Genomic DNA, 15,107 nt, shown 5'->3' on the forward strand with positions numbered 1-15,107 from the left:
AAAAAAAACAACAGCAAAGCACCTTATATATGGAGTCACTGGTTATGCTTATTGATGACCAAGTTAATTTTAAATCTGAGTATTTATTAATTTGTATTAATTTGTAGCACATTAAAAGTTACTTGAATTCCACCTTTTTGCATCCTGATACTTTCGTTGAACTTCAGCAGGTCCGTTGATCGAGTTCATTTGGTCTAAACACATTGATCCGGTGCTGATTGGCTGATTGGATATTTGAGTCAACGCCATGTTGAACAGATGTAACCTATGCTGTCACACCTGTTCCCTCTCTCCAGAGAGACTAAGGTAGGGTTAGTGTTTGCATTTATCACGCCAGTTTAATTTCCTAAATCTTTTTCTTAATCTGCTGTCGTCAGGCTGCACTGGCTCGCAGCTCCCTGACAGCGTCTCCTTGTTGTGCATTCTGTTCAGAGGTCACATCCCAGTGGAATCTGGCTGGCATTGTGATCAAATTTTATGCTGTCCTCACACAATCCAGTCACGATGCACATTTGGGAGATACAAAGATGTTGAGAGTAAAAATGTAGTGCTGACAGCACAGTTTCCTGCCGAAGCAAGAGATGTGTTATAGACACTTTAGGCCGGATGAGGATGTGCGATGCTCACGGAGGTGGAAAAAGTCATTCGGCAGAGGCTCAAGAAAAGATTTTGCAAGTGTTTCTGCAGCCTGAGTTGATTCTGAGGGGCAGCATTGAAGTGATGTTGGGGTTGAAAGACTGCCTTGATCAGGTCGCCTCTAACCGCTGCCTCAGACAGCTGCCTTCACAGCCTGTTCTGAGTTCTGCCCACACATGCTTAATTCCCTCTGTAGTGTTAAGATGACTTTGCCATAAACCCGCAGCATCCAAATTCACACTCTAGCTTTCCATTGCAGCTGCTCTACCTCTACTGCCAAGTCGCTTGATTTACCAGTTTATGTGCTGCAATCTGCACAACCTGAGATTCAGCTTCCAAAGAATTATTACCATCACCACGGAGAGCCGCTTTGCATTTATTTAGCCTTGATGTCAAATGAAATGAGAATATGTTATACTAGAATAGACCACTTTCAGGATTTAGGAGTGGAGAAGATGGAACGGCTGTTTGTCCTGAACTTAACCCCATCATACACCTGTGGGATCAGCCTGGGTGTGCTGTTCACTGTGACCAGTTTATGACTTAAATAACTTGCACTATAGAAAAAATATCATGAAAAAAGTCAGGATTATCAAGAACAGTTTTAGAAAAAGATAGTAGGTCATGAACAATTGTTCTGATGAACAGAATGACTGAGGAACAGCTGCTTATTTCTCTATAGAAGTCGGTGGGGTTCTGGCTTCTTGGAACCAGTGGGTACTTCCTGTTAACAATGAAGCTGTGTTTGTTGACTCAAAAATAAATTAAAAATCAATCTGCTTTTTCTTTTTCTTCTTCAACACCGCTCATTCTGTCACTTAATTAAAATGATAAAGAAAATGGTATTTGACATTTCATTTTCAATAAGTTCTCTGGTAAATGTGTAGCAAAATTCATTTAGAAATGTCTAATTTGACAAAATGGATTAACAGAAATGCTTTTTCATTTTCAAAATGTATCTGCATCAAATGACTCAAACATAAAATGGAAAATCAATCCTTCAAAATGTGTTTTTATTTTCTACTTCAACACTGCTTATTCTGTGATGTAATTAAAACAATAATGCAAAGATTGCATTTTCGTTTGCACATCCACAACGCAAAAGCAAAATTCATTTCCAGTCAGCATTTCCAGGGGGGAGGCGGGGCGACGACGTTAAAAAAGTCAAATAAAGAGCCGTTTGGCGGATTGATTTTTCATTTTATTTTTGAAGTCAATGGACGCAGCTTTATTTGATTAAATGAAAAAGCAATTCTGCTATTGACTTTTATTTTGAATTATGAGACACATATGCTGCTTCCCTAGTCAGACATGGTTGAAGGATGACTCCATTGAGTGAGTGACCCCCCCCCCCCCCCCCCCCCCCCCTGGTGTTCCAAACAGGAAGTACCCACTGGTTCCAAGAAGCCAAAACCCCATCGACTTCTATAGAGAAATAAGCAGCTGTTCCTCAGTCATTCTGTTCATCAGAACAATCGTTCATGACCTACTATCTTTTTCTAAAACTGTTCTTGATAATCCCGACTTTTTTCACAATATTTTTTCTGTAGTGCGAGTTATTTAAGTCATAAACTGACCAATCAGATGCCTCAATAAAAGTAAATGGTGTCACGTCGAACGTTTGAAACGCCTGATTGACCTGCTTTTGAGTGGGCGTGGCCTTCCAACAAACTTACTTGATTGCTAAGAGTGGTTGCCTTGGAAACAAAGAGTCAGACCGATTCAGACCAATGACTGCTTACTGGCTCCTATTGCGACTGACTTGACTTAATTTAGTTGGAGCCGGAAGTGAGCCATCCTGAGTGGGTGATGTCACACTCACTCACTCCAGTTCGCCGTTACAGTCAGTAGGTGGGTTTCCATCCCACAGCGGTGAGTTCAAATTCAAATTCAATTTTATTTTTGAAGCACTTCCCCTGTTGCAGAAAGTGCTTTACATAAAATAAATACATGAAACTGTGAAAATAGTAGCCTAAATAAAACCCACTCAACATACACGCACATCATACAGAAGCAAACGATGCACGAAATCCATTAAGACATCAGAAGGTGTGTAATATCTCCCTCATAGAAAGGCTAAAAGGGTTAACATTACGTTTATTCTTAAAAACTAGATGAAGCCCTTACATACTTAACCCTTGTGCTATCCTAGGCACTTTATCATTGGGAGTTGGGTCATCTAGACCCGAACTTTTTTTCTTCAATGATTTGTGATCTTCACTGGTGTCCATGGATTACATGAAATCTTTCCACCTTTATCCACCTTTGTCATGGTAGGAATAACACGCCAATGTAAGGGTGGGGGTCATTTTGACCCCACAAGATAGCACAAGGGTTACGCAGGCAGGCTGTTTCACAGGCGAGCTCCAGTGTGCTGGAGACTGACCTCACAGAGGGTTTCTCTTCTAACCATGAGGACCACCAGAGGACCTGCACCTTGGGACCTGAGTGCTCTGAGAGGGTTTGGAACTGAAAGCCATTCTGAACAAAGAAAGAAGGTCTGAAAAAAGGTGTTCTAGCGTGTTAGGCTCTTCCACGTGTTCCTGAGGTTCTTGCTTGTGAAAGACTCAGTCTGATCATCTTTTGATGTATCTTGAAAGTGTTCCCAGTAGTCTTTTAATTCTGATGATGCCAGGACATAGTTTCTGTAGGCAGGTAGTTGTTCATTAGAAATTCGCATCTGAGTTGTGGGCAGGACCGTTGGCGCAGAGCAACCCCGCCCCCCCTTTCCTTCCACTTTGGAGCAGGGAGCTTGTGGCCTCCCCATCATGTTTTCTATATTCCAACTACGCTCTCTTTCGTTTGCTCTTGATTCACAAGGATTTCAATAAAAAAAATACTCAGAAAGCAATTTGAAGCTTAATTTTCTTTTTATATGTCCTCTCTCATCAGAAAAACGTGACAAGAACATGTTAGGAACACCAAAAACACACTTTTTTTTATCTGAACCAGTCTTTAAAGGTATAAATTGTTAAATTGCTAAAATTATTTAAAAATGCAATTGTTTGGTTCTGTTTCTTTAATACTCTAATAATTATTCCAGCAAGCAGATAATAAATAAAGTTCTGCTGACAGAAGAGACTTTTTAAATCATCCTGCACTCCTCTGCTCATCCCTACAGATGTATTTGTCTTAAAAATGTGGCACCATTTAAATGTTACCAATTTGTTCATGACAATATTAAATGTTTTGTCAAGAAGCGCCGTTAAAAGAAAGAAATAATCAACCCGACATGATAAATCCTTCTGTTTTGTGTTTGGGTCTAAGCAGGCTTCCTACAGCTTAATTTGAGCCTCATTGTTTGCGCTTTAACCCTGAAGGACAGGCGTCTGTTCCTCGGCTGATATCACTGTCTGCGTTCCAGATCACCAGAATGAGGTTTCTAGCTGTATTTTTCAGCTTGTAAGGGGACCTTGTTTTACCTTTGTTCACCTTTTGCTTCCAATTTCACCACTTTTCTATTCCTAGACGGCGCTGCTCTCCTCTAAAGTTATGCTGTACATCCTGATGAAGTGTAGCCCCGCCCCCTTCTCTTTCTTTTACTTCTGTGTTTTTGGAGACAGCTTATCTCACATGTTGGGAAGACTACATGCGGTTTTATTGTCAAAGGGTTTGTTGTTGGCGACCTGTTCAGGGTGCACTCAGCCTTCACCCAACAGTAAGTAGGATAGGCTCCAGCAGCTCAGTGAATGTGCGGTGTAGTAGACCCTTCCCACTGAAAGGGACACAATGAGAAAAAAATAGGAAAATAGAAAAAAATCCAATAAAAGCTTCTGTAACTAAAGTAAAATAAACCTGAGTTTTTTACAGCAACTTTTCATGTCTTTTCTGTTCTATTGTTTAATTAATTAAAATAGAAACATTGAAAATGTGGAAATTAATCTGTTTAAAATTTTAAAGGTGTGGATTTGTATTTTTTTCTCTTCAGGACACGGTTGATGCAAAGTTTCAAAGAATCCCACTCCCACGAGTCCCTTCTTTCCCCCAGCAGTGCTGCAGAAGCTCTGGATCTAGTTCTGGATGAGGATGCCATAATCAAGCCGGTCCACTCCAGTATTTTAGGTCAAGAGTACTGCTTTGAGGTTAGTGTATCACCATTTTCCAATCCTTCACTGCCTCATTTTTTCATTTAATCTTGAGAAATCATCGCAGGACTTTGGTTGAAACTTTGGATGAGGCAGCTTGTTTAAACTGCAGCTGAAAAGTAAAGGATCAAATGGGAAAAGTGTAGTTAAAATTCATACAACTTGCATTTAAAGGCCATGGCACACAGCCACCACATAAGTTTGCATATATTGCATGGAAGAAAATTGGTCAAACGTGAATAAACCAGGAAAAAGTGAGAGGAGTTTTGGTCTTTAGGTGAACTTTATGAATGAACCATGTTAAAACCACGGAAGACGTACAAATAAAGCACGCTTAGAATACGCAAATCAATGTAATAGTCAAGTCTGGCCAGTCTGAAACAATTTAATCATCTAAAAAGAAATAAAACATTTTTGTTAAAGTTTTCAAAGACTTCATCTTTGATTAAGACAAAAGAAAAACTAATACAACTTCAACATGTTCACTTTTTGTGTAGCTACAGAACACATAAATATAATAGTTTTTGTTGTGTAAAATGCATCAAACAAATAGTGATCATATAATTGTTCAGAAATTACAGTTGCCTTTGCACCAACACTTAGAATGTTATTTAGAAAGAATGTATTTGTTTTTTGTGAGGTTACATAAAACTGCATGTTAATAAACTGGAGGGAAAAACATCTACCAGGGTAACATTTTAAATAGTTTAATTGGAAATTCATTACTGAAAACTAACTTAACTTTTATTGCATCTTAAAAAAAGAGTTGCAACTTCCAGCTTTTTCTGCCAAAATTATCATAAAAATACACGTGAGATTGCAGAGGATCTGTATATCAAAACAGACTATAGAGTTTCTAGTTTTTAATTTTTGGATGCTGGTGTGCCGCGGAATTTTGGTCAAGGATAAAGTGAACCTTGGTTTAAAAAAGGTTGAAAAAAAACTGGTCTAGATGAACCATTTTTCAACAAACAAAATAACTGTGCAAATGTGTGAATTTACTTTTATAAGCTGGTTTTGTCTGCAGGTAACAACAAATTCAGGGACAAAGTGTTTTGCCTGCCGATCTGCTTCAGAAAGAGACAAATGGATTGAAAATCTGCAACGAGCGGTCAAACCAAACAAGGTAACCTCGGTGCAGATGTTATTTTTATCCCTTTAATAGTAAAATGGATTCCAAAATAGTAATGTTGCCGTAAGTCTCACCCCGAACATCTTTTGATCTATTATCAAAGCGTTCCTAGCGTTTTTTTTGTTATGATTATGACGTTTTAACCAAAATCCAAAAACCTGTGTTGTTTTCTAGGACATAGTTTCTGCAGAGCGGCAGTAAATCAGTAAATATTCACCTCGGAATAAAAAAATAAAAAAAAAGTTTTAAGGTAACCCTATGAGTTGTGGGCGGGACTGTTGGTGTGGAGTAACCCCGCCCCCTCTTCCTGTTCCCGTTCTTTAGAGGTTGGAGCTTGTGGTTCTTCCATCGTATTTTCTACGTCACAAACAACAACATTTTGTTGTGATTCACAAAAGCTCAATTTTTTTTTAATAAATGTCTTCCATCATCAGTAAAAATACCACAGGAACATGTTAAAAACTCTCAGTGGGTCTAAACATTTCTTATAGTATGATCACTGTTACACTTGCAGGATAACAGCCGACGAGTGGATAATGTGCTCAAGTTGTGGATCATTGAGGCTCGAGATCTTCCAGCTAAGAAGCGCTACTATTGTGAGCTGTGTCTGGATGACATGCTGTATGCACGCACAACCAGCAAACCCCGCACTGACACCGTCTTCTGGGGGGAGCACTTCGAGTTCAACAATTTACCCACCATTCGTAGCCTTCGTTTGCACCTCTACAAGGAAACAGACAAGAAGAGGCGTAAGGTGAGAACAACCGACAAAAAAACAAGACAAAAAGGTGTCAAAGAAAGAACGTCTCTGTGTTCCGCTCTTTAGGAGAAAAGCACATACATTGGCCTGGTCAGCATCCCCATTTCCAGCATCACAGGCCGACAGTTTGTGGAGCAGTGGTACCCAGTGATACAGTCCAGTGTTCTGGCCAAAGGTGGCGGCGTGGGAAGTACCAAAGTCATCAACGCTTCACTGCGCATAAAGTCTCGCTACCAGACGATGAACATCCTCCCGATGGAGTTATACAAGGAATTCGCCGAATACATCACCAACAACTACAGAACACTGTGTGCTGTCCTGGAGCCGCTGCTGAGCGTGAAGAGTAAAGAGGAGGTGGCGTTCGCTTTGGTGCACATCCTGCAAAGCACAGGGAAAACAAAGGTAGTGTAGTGCGGCGTGTGTGCGGTTGCAGTAGTTTCCTTTGTGTGGCCTTCACTGACCTGGAAGTGTGATCTCCTCTTAGGAGTTTCTGTCAGACATGGCCATGTGTGAGGCAGATCGATTCATGGACCGTGAACACTTGATCTTTCGGGAGAACACGCTCGCTACGAAGGCTGTGGAAGAGTACCTCAAACTAATAGGCCACAGATACCTCAAGGAAGCTATAGGTAAGACACTGTGTCCATTCCAGATCTATTACCATGACATTTCACCATCTGGGGTATTTATACAACAGAGGATAAGAGCCACCATGAAGATGATATAAATACATTTACCAGAATAAAGTCATACATTTGTGAGAGAAAATGTATGATCTAAAAAGAAATGTATGACTTTAATCTAGTAAATTCTCAACTGGAAAATTATGAAATTAATACTTTATTATCGTGAAATATCAACTTTTTTTACTCGTATTTCTGAGTTTTTTTCTCATAAACTTTTGACTTTTTTGTTCATCATTTTACAACTTTATTCTTGTAAAATTCCGATCTATTTCTTATAATTTCACAACTCTCTTCTCGTAAATGTATTTTACTTTTTTCATATTATGGTGGCCCTAATACTCCGTCGTAAATTGATTTTCAAATGAATTAAAGTTCATTTTTACTGGTTGAATAAAGCATTGTTCATGCAATTACAGTTTTGTTTCTTGTATAGAGGCTACACTAAATTACAAGAGTACACAAAAATGATTGTGATGTTATCCTGTCCCACAGCAATCCTTGCCTGCAAGGACCAAATTATATATTGAATTCAATTCAATTTTATTTCTATAGCACAAATTACAACATAGTTTTCTCAATGGGCTTCATAATTGTATAATCTTATGTATTATAGGTAATTGCTAAACTAAACTATCACTGAAACAGATTTAATAGTATTCTACATGTTGGATGGTGATTTAAATTGTGTGATGATAGAAATATAGATGATAGAGGTGATTACAGTTTATTCAACTCCTTTATTTTCCATCACTGAGGGCTGGGTTTCTGGTTGCCGAGGAACTCCAGAATTTTTAAGCCATGGATTTTCATGAAAAATGGATACGTTGGTCCAAAAGAAGCTAAAAGTCCAGCTGTTGCTATATGGTCTATCACCTTTAGCCATTTTGACTCAGAATGTCATTTTGATGCCGTTCACTTACATTGTGTAGATAAATCTTTTTCAATTCTAAAAAGAATTCCTTCCATATTTTGTGAAAAACCTTAAATAAGGCTTGAGTTGCAGAAGCCTGTTTTCAAACCCAATGTTTCATTTAAAATAAGTTCAATCATGAAAATACTTTGTATGAAATTGATGATTACAATAAGTTAAGCTTTTGCTAATCCTTTGGTTTCTGTGTGTTTTGTAAGGGTTAATGGCCGACGAGGTGTGCAGTTACTACTTTTTAACGCACGCCGTGGAAGCCTGAACCGTCCGACGCGAAGCGGAGGACGGTTGCTTCCGCGAAGTGCGTTAAAAAGTAGTAACCGCACACTTCGAAGGCCATTAACCCGCTTATACCATGGTCATTTACAAAAAAATATATTTTTCAATCAGTTTTAGTACTTTATTCTTGTTTTTTTTTTCCGATTTGGATCACTTTTCTCATAAACATAAACGTAACATATAGTACGCGTCGCGCAGCACCACCGCTGCAGTCAAGATTCGGCGATATATATATGCTGATCGTCCCGATGGGTTGAATAAAGCATCAATTCAGAGGGAAAGTTAATCGCTTACCGCTTGTTTTTGCCCAGATGATGAAGCAAAAGGTTGTTTTACAGAAGCCGGCGCAGTGATACAAATCATTTAAGCTAGCCGACCGGAACTTCTTTTTTCACCGTGCGGTTATCAGGTTTTAACGCATACCCAGCAGCCAATCAGAATCGAGTATTCAACCGGACCATGGTATAAGATCCAATAATGCGTGGACTTTGTTCTCCATCTTTAGGTGACTTCATTCGAGCCTTATATGAGTCTGAGGAGAATTGTGAGGTGGACCCCATGCGTGTCCCCCCATCCGTCCTCGCCGACCATCAAGCCAACCTTCGCATGTGCTGCGAGCTCTTACTCTGCAAAATCATCAACTCCCTCTGGTCAGGGCAGCTCAATCCTAAATCTGCCACTTTCTTTTTTAAAATTCACTTCCATCAGGTTATAGTTGTATGTTCTTTAAAGCTGGCATTACAGGGAATTGTTCAGAGCATTTTGCGTAGCTTTTTTGACAGTTGTTGTAATAAACTAAAATAAAAAAATACATGTTTCAGCATCTTCCCCCGGGAGCTGAAGGAAGTCTTTGCGTCTTGGAGAGCCAGATGTGCTGAGCGTGGAAGAGAGGATCTTGCTGACAGCCTCATCAGCTCCTCCCTGTTTCTGCGTTTCATGTGCCCAGCCATCATGTCTCCCTCCCTGTTCAGCCTGATGCAGGAGTACCCCGCTGAACGCACGTCTCGCACGCTTACGCTCATCGCCAGGGTGATGCAGAACCTGGCCAGCTTCAGCAAGTATGCATTTAAGCTTTGCCTGTCTGCTTGTAGCTCTTTCAGTAGAAAATGAGCCTTGCTTACATTAAAATGCTCAGTTCTGCAAATGTATAATGTGAGCTCTGACACATTCAACATTTAATATTAGATTTTAAGCTAAGAGGGATTTATTCACTCTTTTAGCTAATCTTATTTAAAACTTTCTTGATCAGATCATTTAATATGTTACATTTTTATTACCTAGAAACACTTACAAGGTAAGGCGAAAACTGAAATAAATATGCATTCTGAAGGTGTCAAATCACAGAAAATTGTGCTATGAGCTGCTAAACATAATGGATTAAAAAGCAGTTATTTAGGTGTGAAAAATCACAAAATCTTTTATCTGACATTTGGAAGTGTGACCAGTTAAGATCGACAATTCTTCTTTTTTTTTTAACTTGTCCTGTCCAACAGCTAGGCAGACAGATGAGAGCTGAGGGCCTCTTGTGTTGGACATATTTTACTTTAACAAGAGGGGTTATCAATCTTCAGACAAACCAAAGGCATGACTGAATAAACCCCTTTTGTAATTGAGGCCAAACTTTATTAATTTCAATCATGTTTGAAAATCTTTGGCGTTGGACCGGACAGAAAAGGAAAGAAGGGAAGAAGAGAGAGGGATGTTGGGGGGGGGGGGGGGGGGTGATAGTGGGAGGGGGGGATAAGACAATGAAGCAGCATAGAGCAGACAAGTTTACTGGTTGTTTATCATTACGGTAAGGTTCAGCCACCCCCACACCCAGACCCCCGCCGCAGCAGCAGCGGCAGCCGGAACCCCCCAAGATCGACAATTCTGAACGGTTTCAATGCAGAACAGTGGTGCAGCAAACTGAGCGTATTGCCTTTAAAAGATGCAGGACACACACACACACACACATGCACACACACACACAGATATATATATATATATATATATATATATATATATATATATATATATATATATATATATATATATATATATATATATATATATATATATATATACATAGATAGATAGATAGATAGATAGATAGATAGATAGATAGATAGATAGATAGATAGATAGATACATATATATGAACTGAATTTTTCAATGGTGCGCCTAAAAAAAAAAAATACACGGTCGCATCTGTGGGTCCAGCCGTTGTGAGGAAAAAAAAACGGTATGATTGTTTTTGTTTATGAGAATGTACATCTGAGTCGTCCAGTTTGCACACGTTCCAGTGTTTCCATCCTGTCCTCTAGGCTTTTGTTTAAATGGTGTAAATGGCGTATAATTATATGGCGCTTTTCTACCTACAAGGCCCAAAGCGCTTTACAGTCACAGTACCATTCACACAGTCACACACACATTCACACACCGGTGGCGTGTCCGCTGCCGAACACAGGCGCCAACCTACCACCAGAGGCAAGGTGGGGTTCAGTGTCTCGCCCAAGGAAACATCGACTCATGGGCGTGCCAGGCGGGAATCAATGTGAATGTTTGAATGTTTATGCGATGAACGGCTAAACTGCCACAGAGAAAAGCAGCTCTCTACGTTAGCAATGTGTTGCACATTGGTGCAAAGAAAAGCTGATTCATGGTCATCGTGTGAACGGTTGCTGCGACACTTTGACACATGTGCACCTAAGGAAAAAGTTGAGTCTAGAGGCCTATAAGAAGTTCTTTTTTTAATTTTTAGTAAATCAGGAGCAGAAAAAAAAAAAGCTGTATAAAAAAAAAGAGCTAATTTGTGATGTAGAAAATACCCTAGGCGGACCACTAGCTCCCTGCTGCGCTTCATTCTGATGCATCCACATCCGTGTATGTTTTCGTTTTCCTTGTCCAAGTGATTTTGTCGTGTTACTGTTGGGTTATGGGAGGCTGTGAGCTAGCAGGAGAGCAGGTAAACAGAGAGCTCTCAGCATCAGGGAGGAAAAGGGGGGGGGGTCCCCGCCCCCCGCCCATAAATCACAGGCACATTTCTGATGAACTCCTGCCACTCTGCAGAAACTATGTCCTAGAAAACGACACAGGGTTTTTTATTTTGGCTAAAAATGGCCTAATCGTCATAAAAAGACCACTGGGAACGCTTTGAAAATAGACTGCTTTGATGCCAAACCCTCCTAAAGACCAAGACAAGATGACAAGATTACGTACTAAACTGAGCAGCTTCACTTCTCATTGGGTTTGAATCTTCTGTCAGTGATGCTGTAAGCAGGAAGGAAGAAGTCAATCCACCTTTGATGAAAAGCAGTAGTACATCAATCCCGCCTGAATCTGCTGAACATGTCAGAAACTTACATTTGATTACATTTTGCTGCGTTACAGTGTTGACCCCCTTTTCCTTTCAAGATTTGTCTGAAACTTTCTGCAGAATCATGGGAATGTTCTTATCAGTGAGGAAGGTTGACCAGTTTGAATGACAGATTAGGGGATTTATATGCTAAATCTGGTAGAGTTTGTCAACTGATCACTGCCTGTAACTTGTGAGATGTCTGCCACATTTAACATCTTGGGAGTAAGCTAAAGTTGCTGCTGTTTTTGCACATTCATAGTTTCAAAAAGTTGACTTTAATCAGAGTAAGTGCCAAGATATAGATCATCTAAGAATAAGATGCCATTTTTCTAAAGGTAGAAGAAAACAACGGTTAAGTAGACGAGGTTTGTAAAACAACAAAGCTGACTGATGTGAAAAAACAAAACAAAAAACGACACAAGTTGCCAAGTGACGGAGGCTGCCGTGTCTTTAAGCTCTTTTGTGGAAGTGGAAACGTGCTTTGACCCCTGTTAGTTAGAGCAGAAGAGAAGGCTGTAACCATGGTTACCATCAGGGTCATCATTAGCTTTCATATTGATAGAAGATGTTTTGTACCAAGACACATTCTTGCAATAAAAACAAAGTTTAATAATATATTCTAGTTGTTCAATGTTTAGAAAAATGCTGATGACATTTTCAATTTAAATGTCAAAATCTCCCCCCAAAATTGTATCCACCGATGACCGGCATCGTGCCTTTTTGTCATCTTTTTGTTCAGATTTGGGCCAAAGGAGGAATACATGTATTTCATGAACGAGTTCCTGGAGATGGAGTGGGGCTCCATGCAGCAGTTCCTCTATGAAATTTCCAACTTGGACACTGGAGGAAACGCTGGAGGCTTTGAGGGCTACATTGACCTGGGCAGAGAGTTGTCCATGCTCCACAGTCTGCTGTGGGAAGTCATGGGCCAACTCAGCAAGGTGGGTGGAAGGACACAATGTTGTCAATTATATTTTAACTTTTGTAATAATAAGATATTATTTGAGCTGAAATAAGTCATAACCATGTTTATAATTTGGGTGTTTTTAAATATATATTTACTGCAGTTATAAGACTTAATAAAATAAATATTTCATTCTCTGAATAGGATCGACATGCCGACACAGGTGCCTTAAATATGTCAATGTCACCAAGTCCATTTTTTTCTTAACTACAAGGCTGTTGTTAATATTTTACAGTATATGTAAAATGTCAGAATATGGAGATTAGAGTCGGAAATTCTGACATTTTAGACTGAATAATTTATTAAGGTTAAAGTATATTTATTATTATATAGTATAGTTAAGCTTGTTTTAACTATTTTGACATTCCTTTTTTCATTGTACATTCTTGATTTTTAAAGATGGAAGACCCTCTAGTAATTTTTGATTAGTTGGGATTCCTTGTTTTTATTGATCAACTGTTGCATTTTTTATGTAGGCTATTATGTTGTAGACCTTTATAGTGCAGATAATACTGTAAAAAAGTAGAAGCTCTCTAACTGATGAAATAAATAGAAATAATATTTCAGAGAAACAGGCCGGAAGTCAGAGGTTAAAATCCTCATTATGTGTTTACTGACTTATAGAAATTAGTGAAAGTAAAGAATCATTTCTTTTTTCCTAAATCAAAAAATCAAAAGGACCTCATATTGTCTCAGATTGTTATGGAAAACTCTTTTGTTGTACTTTTGAAATGCAGAAGTTCTTGAAATAATTTTGAGCTTCACTCTATTATAGGATGCCATTTTGAAACTTGGACCCCTGCCCCGCCTGCTGAATGACATCAGCGTCGCCCTGAGAAACCCGCAGCTCCACATGCCAACAAATCAGCAGCCGGAGCGACCGAAGGACAGGCTCTTCACCCGCCCATCCTTCAATCGCCTCATGTCCTCCGACTTCCAAAGCCTTATGATGCGTGACTTGAACAGGTTCTTACAACACCGCGGCCTTCAGTTCCTATCCATCAAAACGTTCTTGCAAGTCTGTGAACAGAACCCGTCCTCAGCTTCTGTTTGGCTTTTTGGCTCCATTAATCCTATGCAACCATTTGTATCATATTTGAATCAAGAATTTTATGAGACTATGTATAATTTTGGTCCATGTTTTCAGGCCTGTAGTTCATTATCAACCCACTAGGGGCAGTAGACGGGTTTTTCCTGCTTATTTAAAAATGACTGCCTCCGTGAAAAATTAAAAACACTTTTAGCGGGAAACTTTTAGCTAAACCTTTATGATGATAATAATTCATCTATTGTTGGTCATTTTCCTTAAAAGGACCACTTGCTGATTTAAAAGAATAAAAAATTTGTTGAGAGTTATTTCCATTTAATACAGTTACTCAATGTTAAAAATGTGTGAGTCAAATTTGAGACAGAGGGAAATAAGGTGTTTTTGTCCTGAACACTTTACTATTTTTTGCATCTTAAACTAACAATTTTGTGAGCAAAAACTAACCAAATCATCAAGGTTATCATCAAAAAAGTAGAGGCAAATTGCAACTTTCTGTCAGTTCTTTGATGCAGTGGGCTTTACAAGTTTAAGACATTCTGGTTTGTTACGATAAATTTGCAGAACAGACAAAAAACATAAAAGAAATTAAGTTCAAGAGCTTTTTATATTCCAGGTGTGTTGTTAAGAACCCATAAAGATAGTTAACCTTTTCATGTCTTATGAGTGTTTATCAATGAGTAATTGGCAGCGCCAGCCTTTTCATGGGCGCGGTTACCGGAACCTTTTCTTACTTTGAATTCATCAGCTGCTGTCAGGAGCCAGTCGCTCCATTACAGGGAGCTTAAATTAGAACCTCTTAAAGGAGATGAAAACCGTGTTAATATCAGAAGAACTGCACAGTGCTAATTTTCTTTTGGAAAGTGTCCTTCCTGTCAAAAACTGGACTGAAGGGAACCAAATCTGCTAGGGTAAACATGTCACCGAAACAGTTGCATAATCTGCTGAAGCCAGGCTTGAGGGGGCACAGATCAAATGGCTGAGGAGAGAGACAGAGAGAGAGAGAGACAACTCTAACCTCAGAAGTGTCACAACTATGGTGCCAACAAGATGCTTGGTTTCCACTGCCGCGTGCTTCGTGATGCAACCGTTAAGATACATTCACAACGGACATGTGACGTGCACATTTTGGAACTCGTGTTTAAAAATAATAATAATAATAATAAACTTTTTTTATATTGCAATTTTCGAAATCCAGATTACTAAGTGCTGCACAATTAATGTGAGACAAAATCAGTATTAAAAACAGTTTCCA

At 39.2% G+C, this 15,107-nt stretch overlaps 1 protein-coding gene across 4 annotated transcripts in view; it reads left to right on the top strand.

Moving 5' to 3' along the window:
- The window catches only part of LOC101160492 (ras/Rap GTPase-activating protein SynGAP), a 59,839-nt gene that overhangs the window by 18,398 nt on the left and 26,334 nt on the right, over positions 1–15,107 (top strand). For all 4 annotated transcript variants that reach the window (XM_020706992.2, XM_020706991.2, XM_011480774.3 and 1 more), the window contains 9 exons: positions 4,565–4,718; positions 5,749–5,847; positions 6,368–6,607; positions 6,680–7,015; positions 7,098–7,242; positions 9,009–9,153; positions 9,325–9,561; positions 12,583–12,784; positions 13,583–13,773. In XM_020706992.2, coding sequence (XP_020562651.1) covers positions 4,565–4,718; positions 5,749–5,847; positions 6,368–6,607; positions 6,680–7,015; positions 7,098–7,242; positions 9,009–9,153; positions 9,325–9,561; positions 12,583–12,784; positions 13,583–13,773 — 1,749 coding nt within the window. The remainder of the gene's footprint in view (positions 1–4,564; positions 4,719–5,748; positions 5,848–6,367; positions 6,608–6,679; positions 7,016–7,097; positions 7,243–9,008; positions 9,154–9,324; positions 9,562–12,582; positions 12,785–13,582; positions 13,774–15,107) is intronic.

This window comes from Oryzias latipes, chromosome 11 (assembly GCF_002234675.1).
Source record: "Oryzias latipes chromosome 11, ASM223467v1".
In the NCBI taxonomy this organism is placed as follows: Eukaryota; Metazoa; Chordata; class Actinopteri; order Beloniformes; family Adrianichthyidae; genus Oryzias; species Oryzias latipes.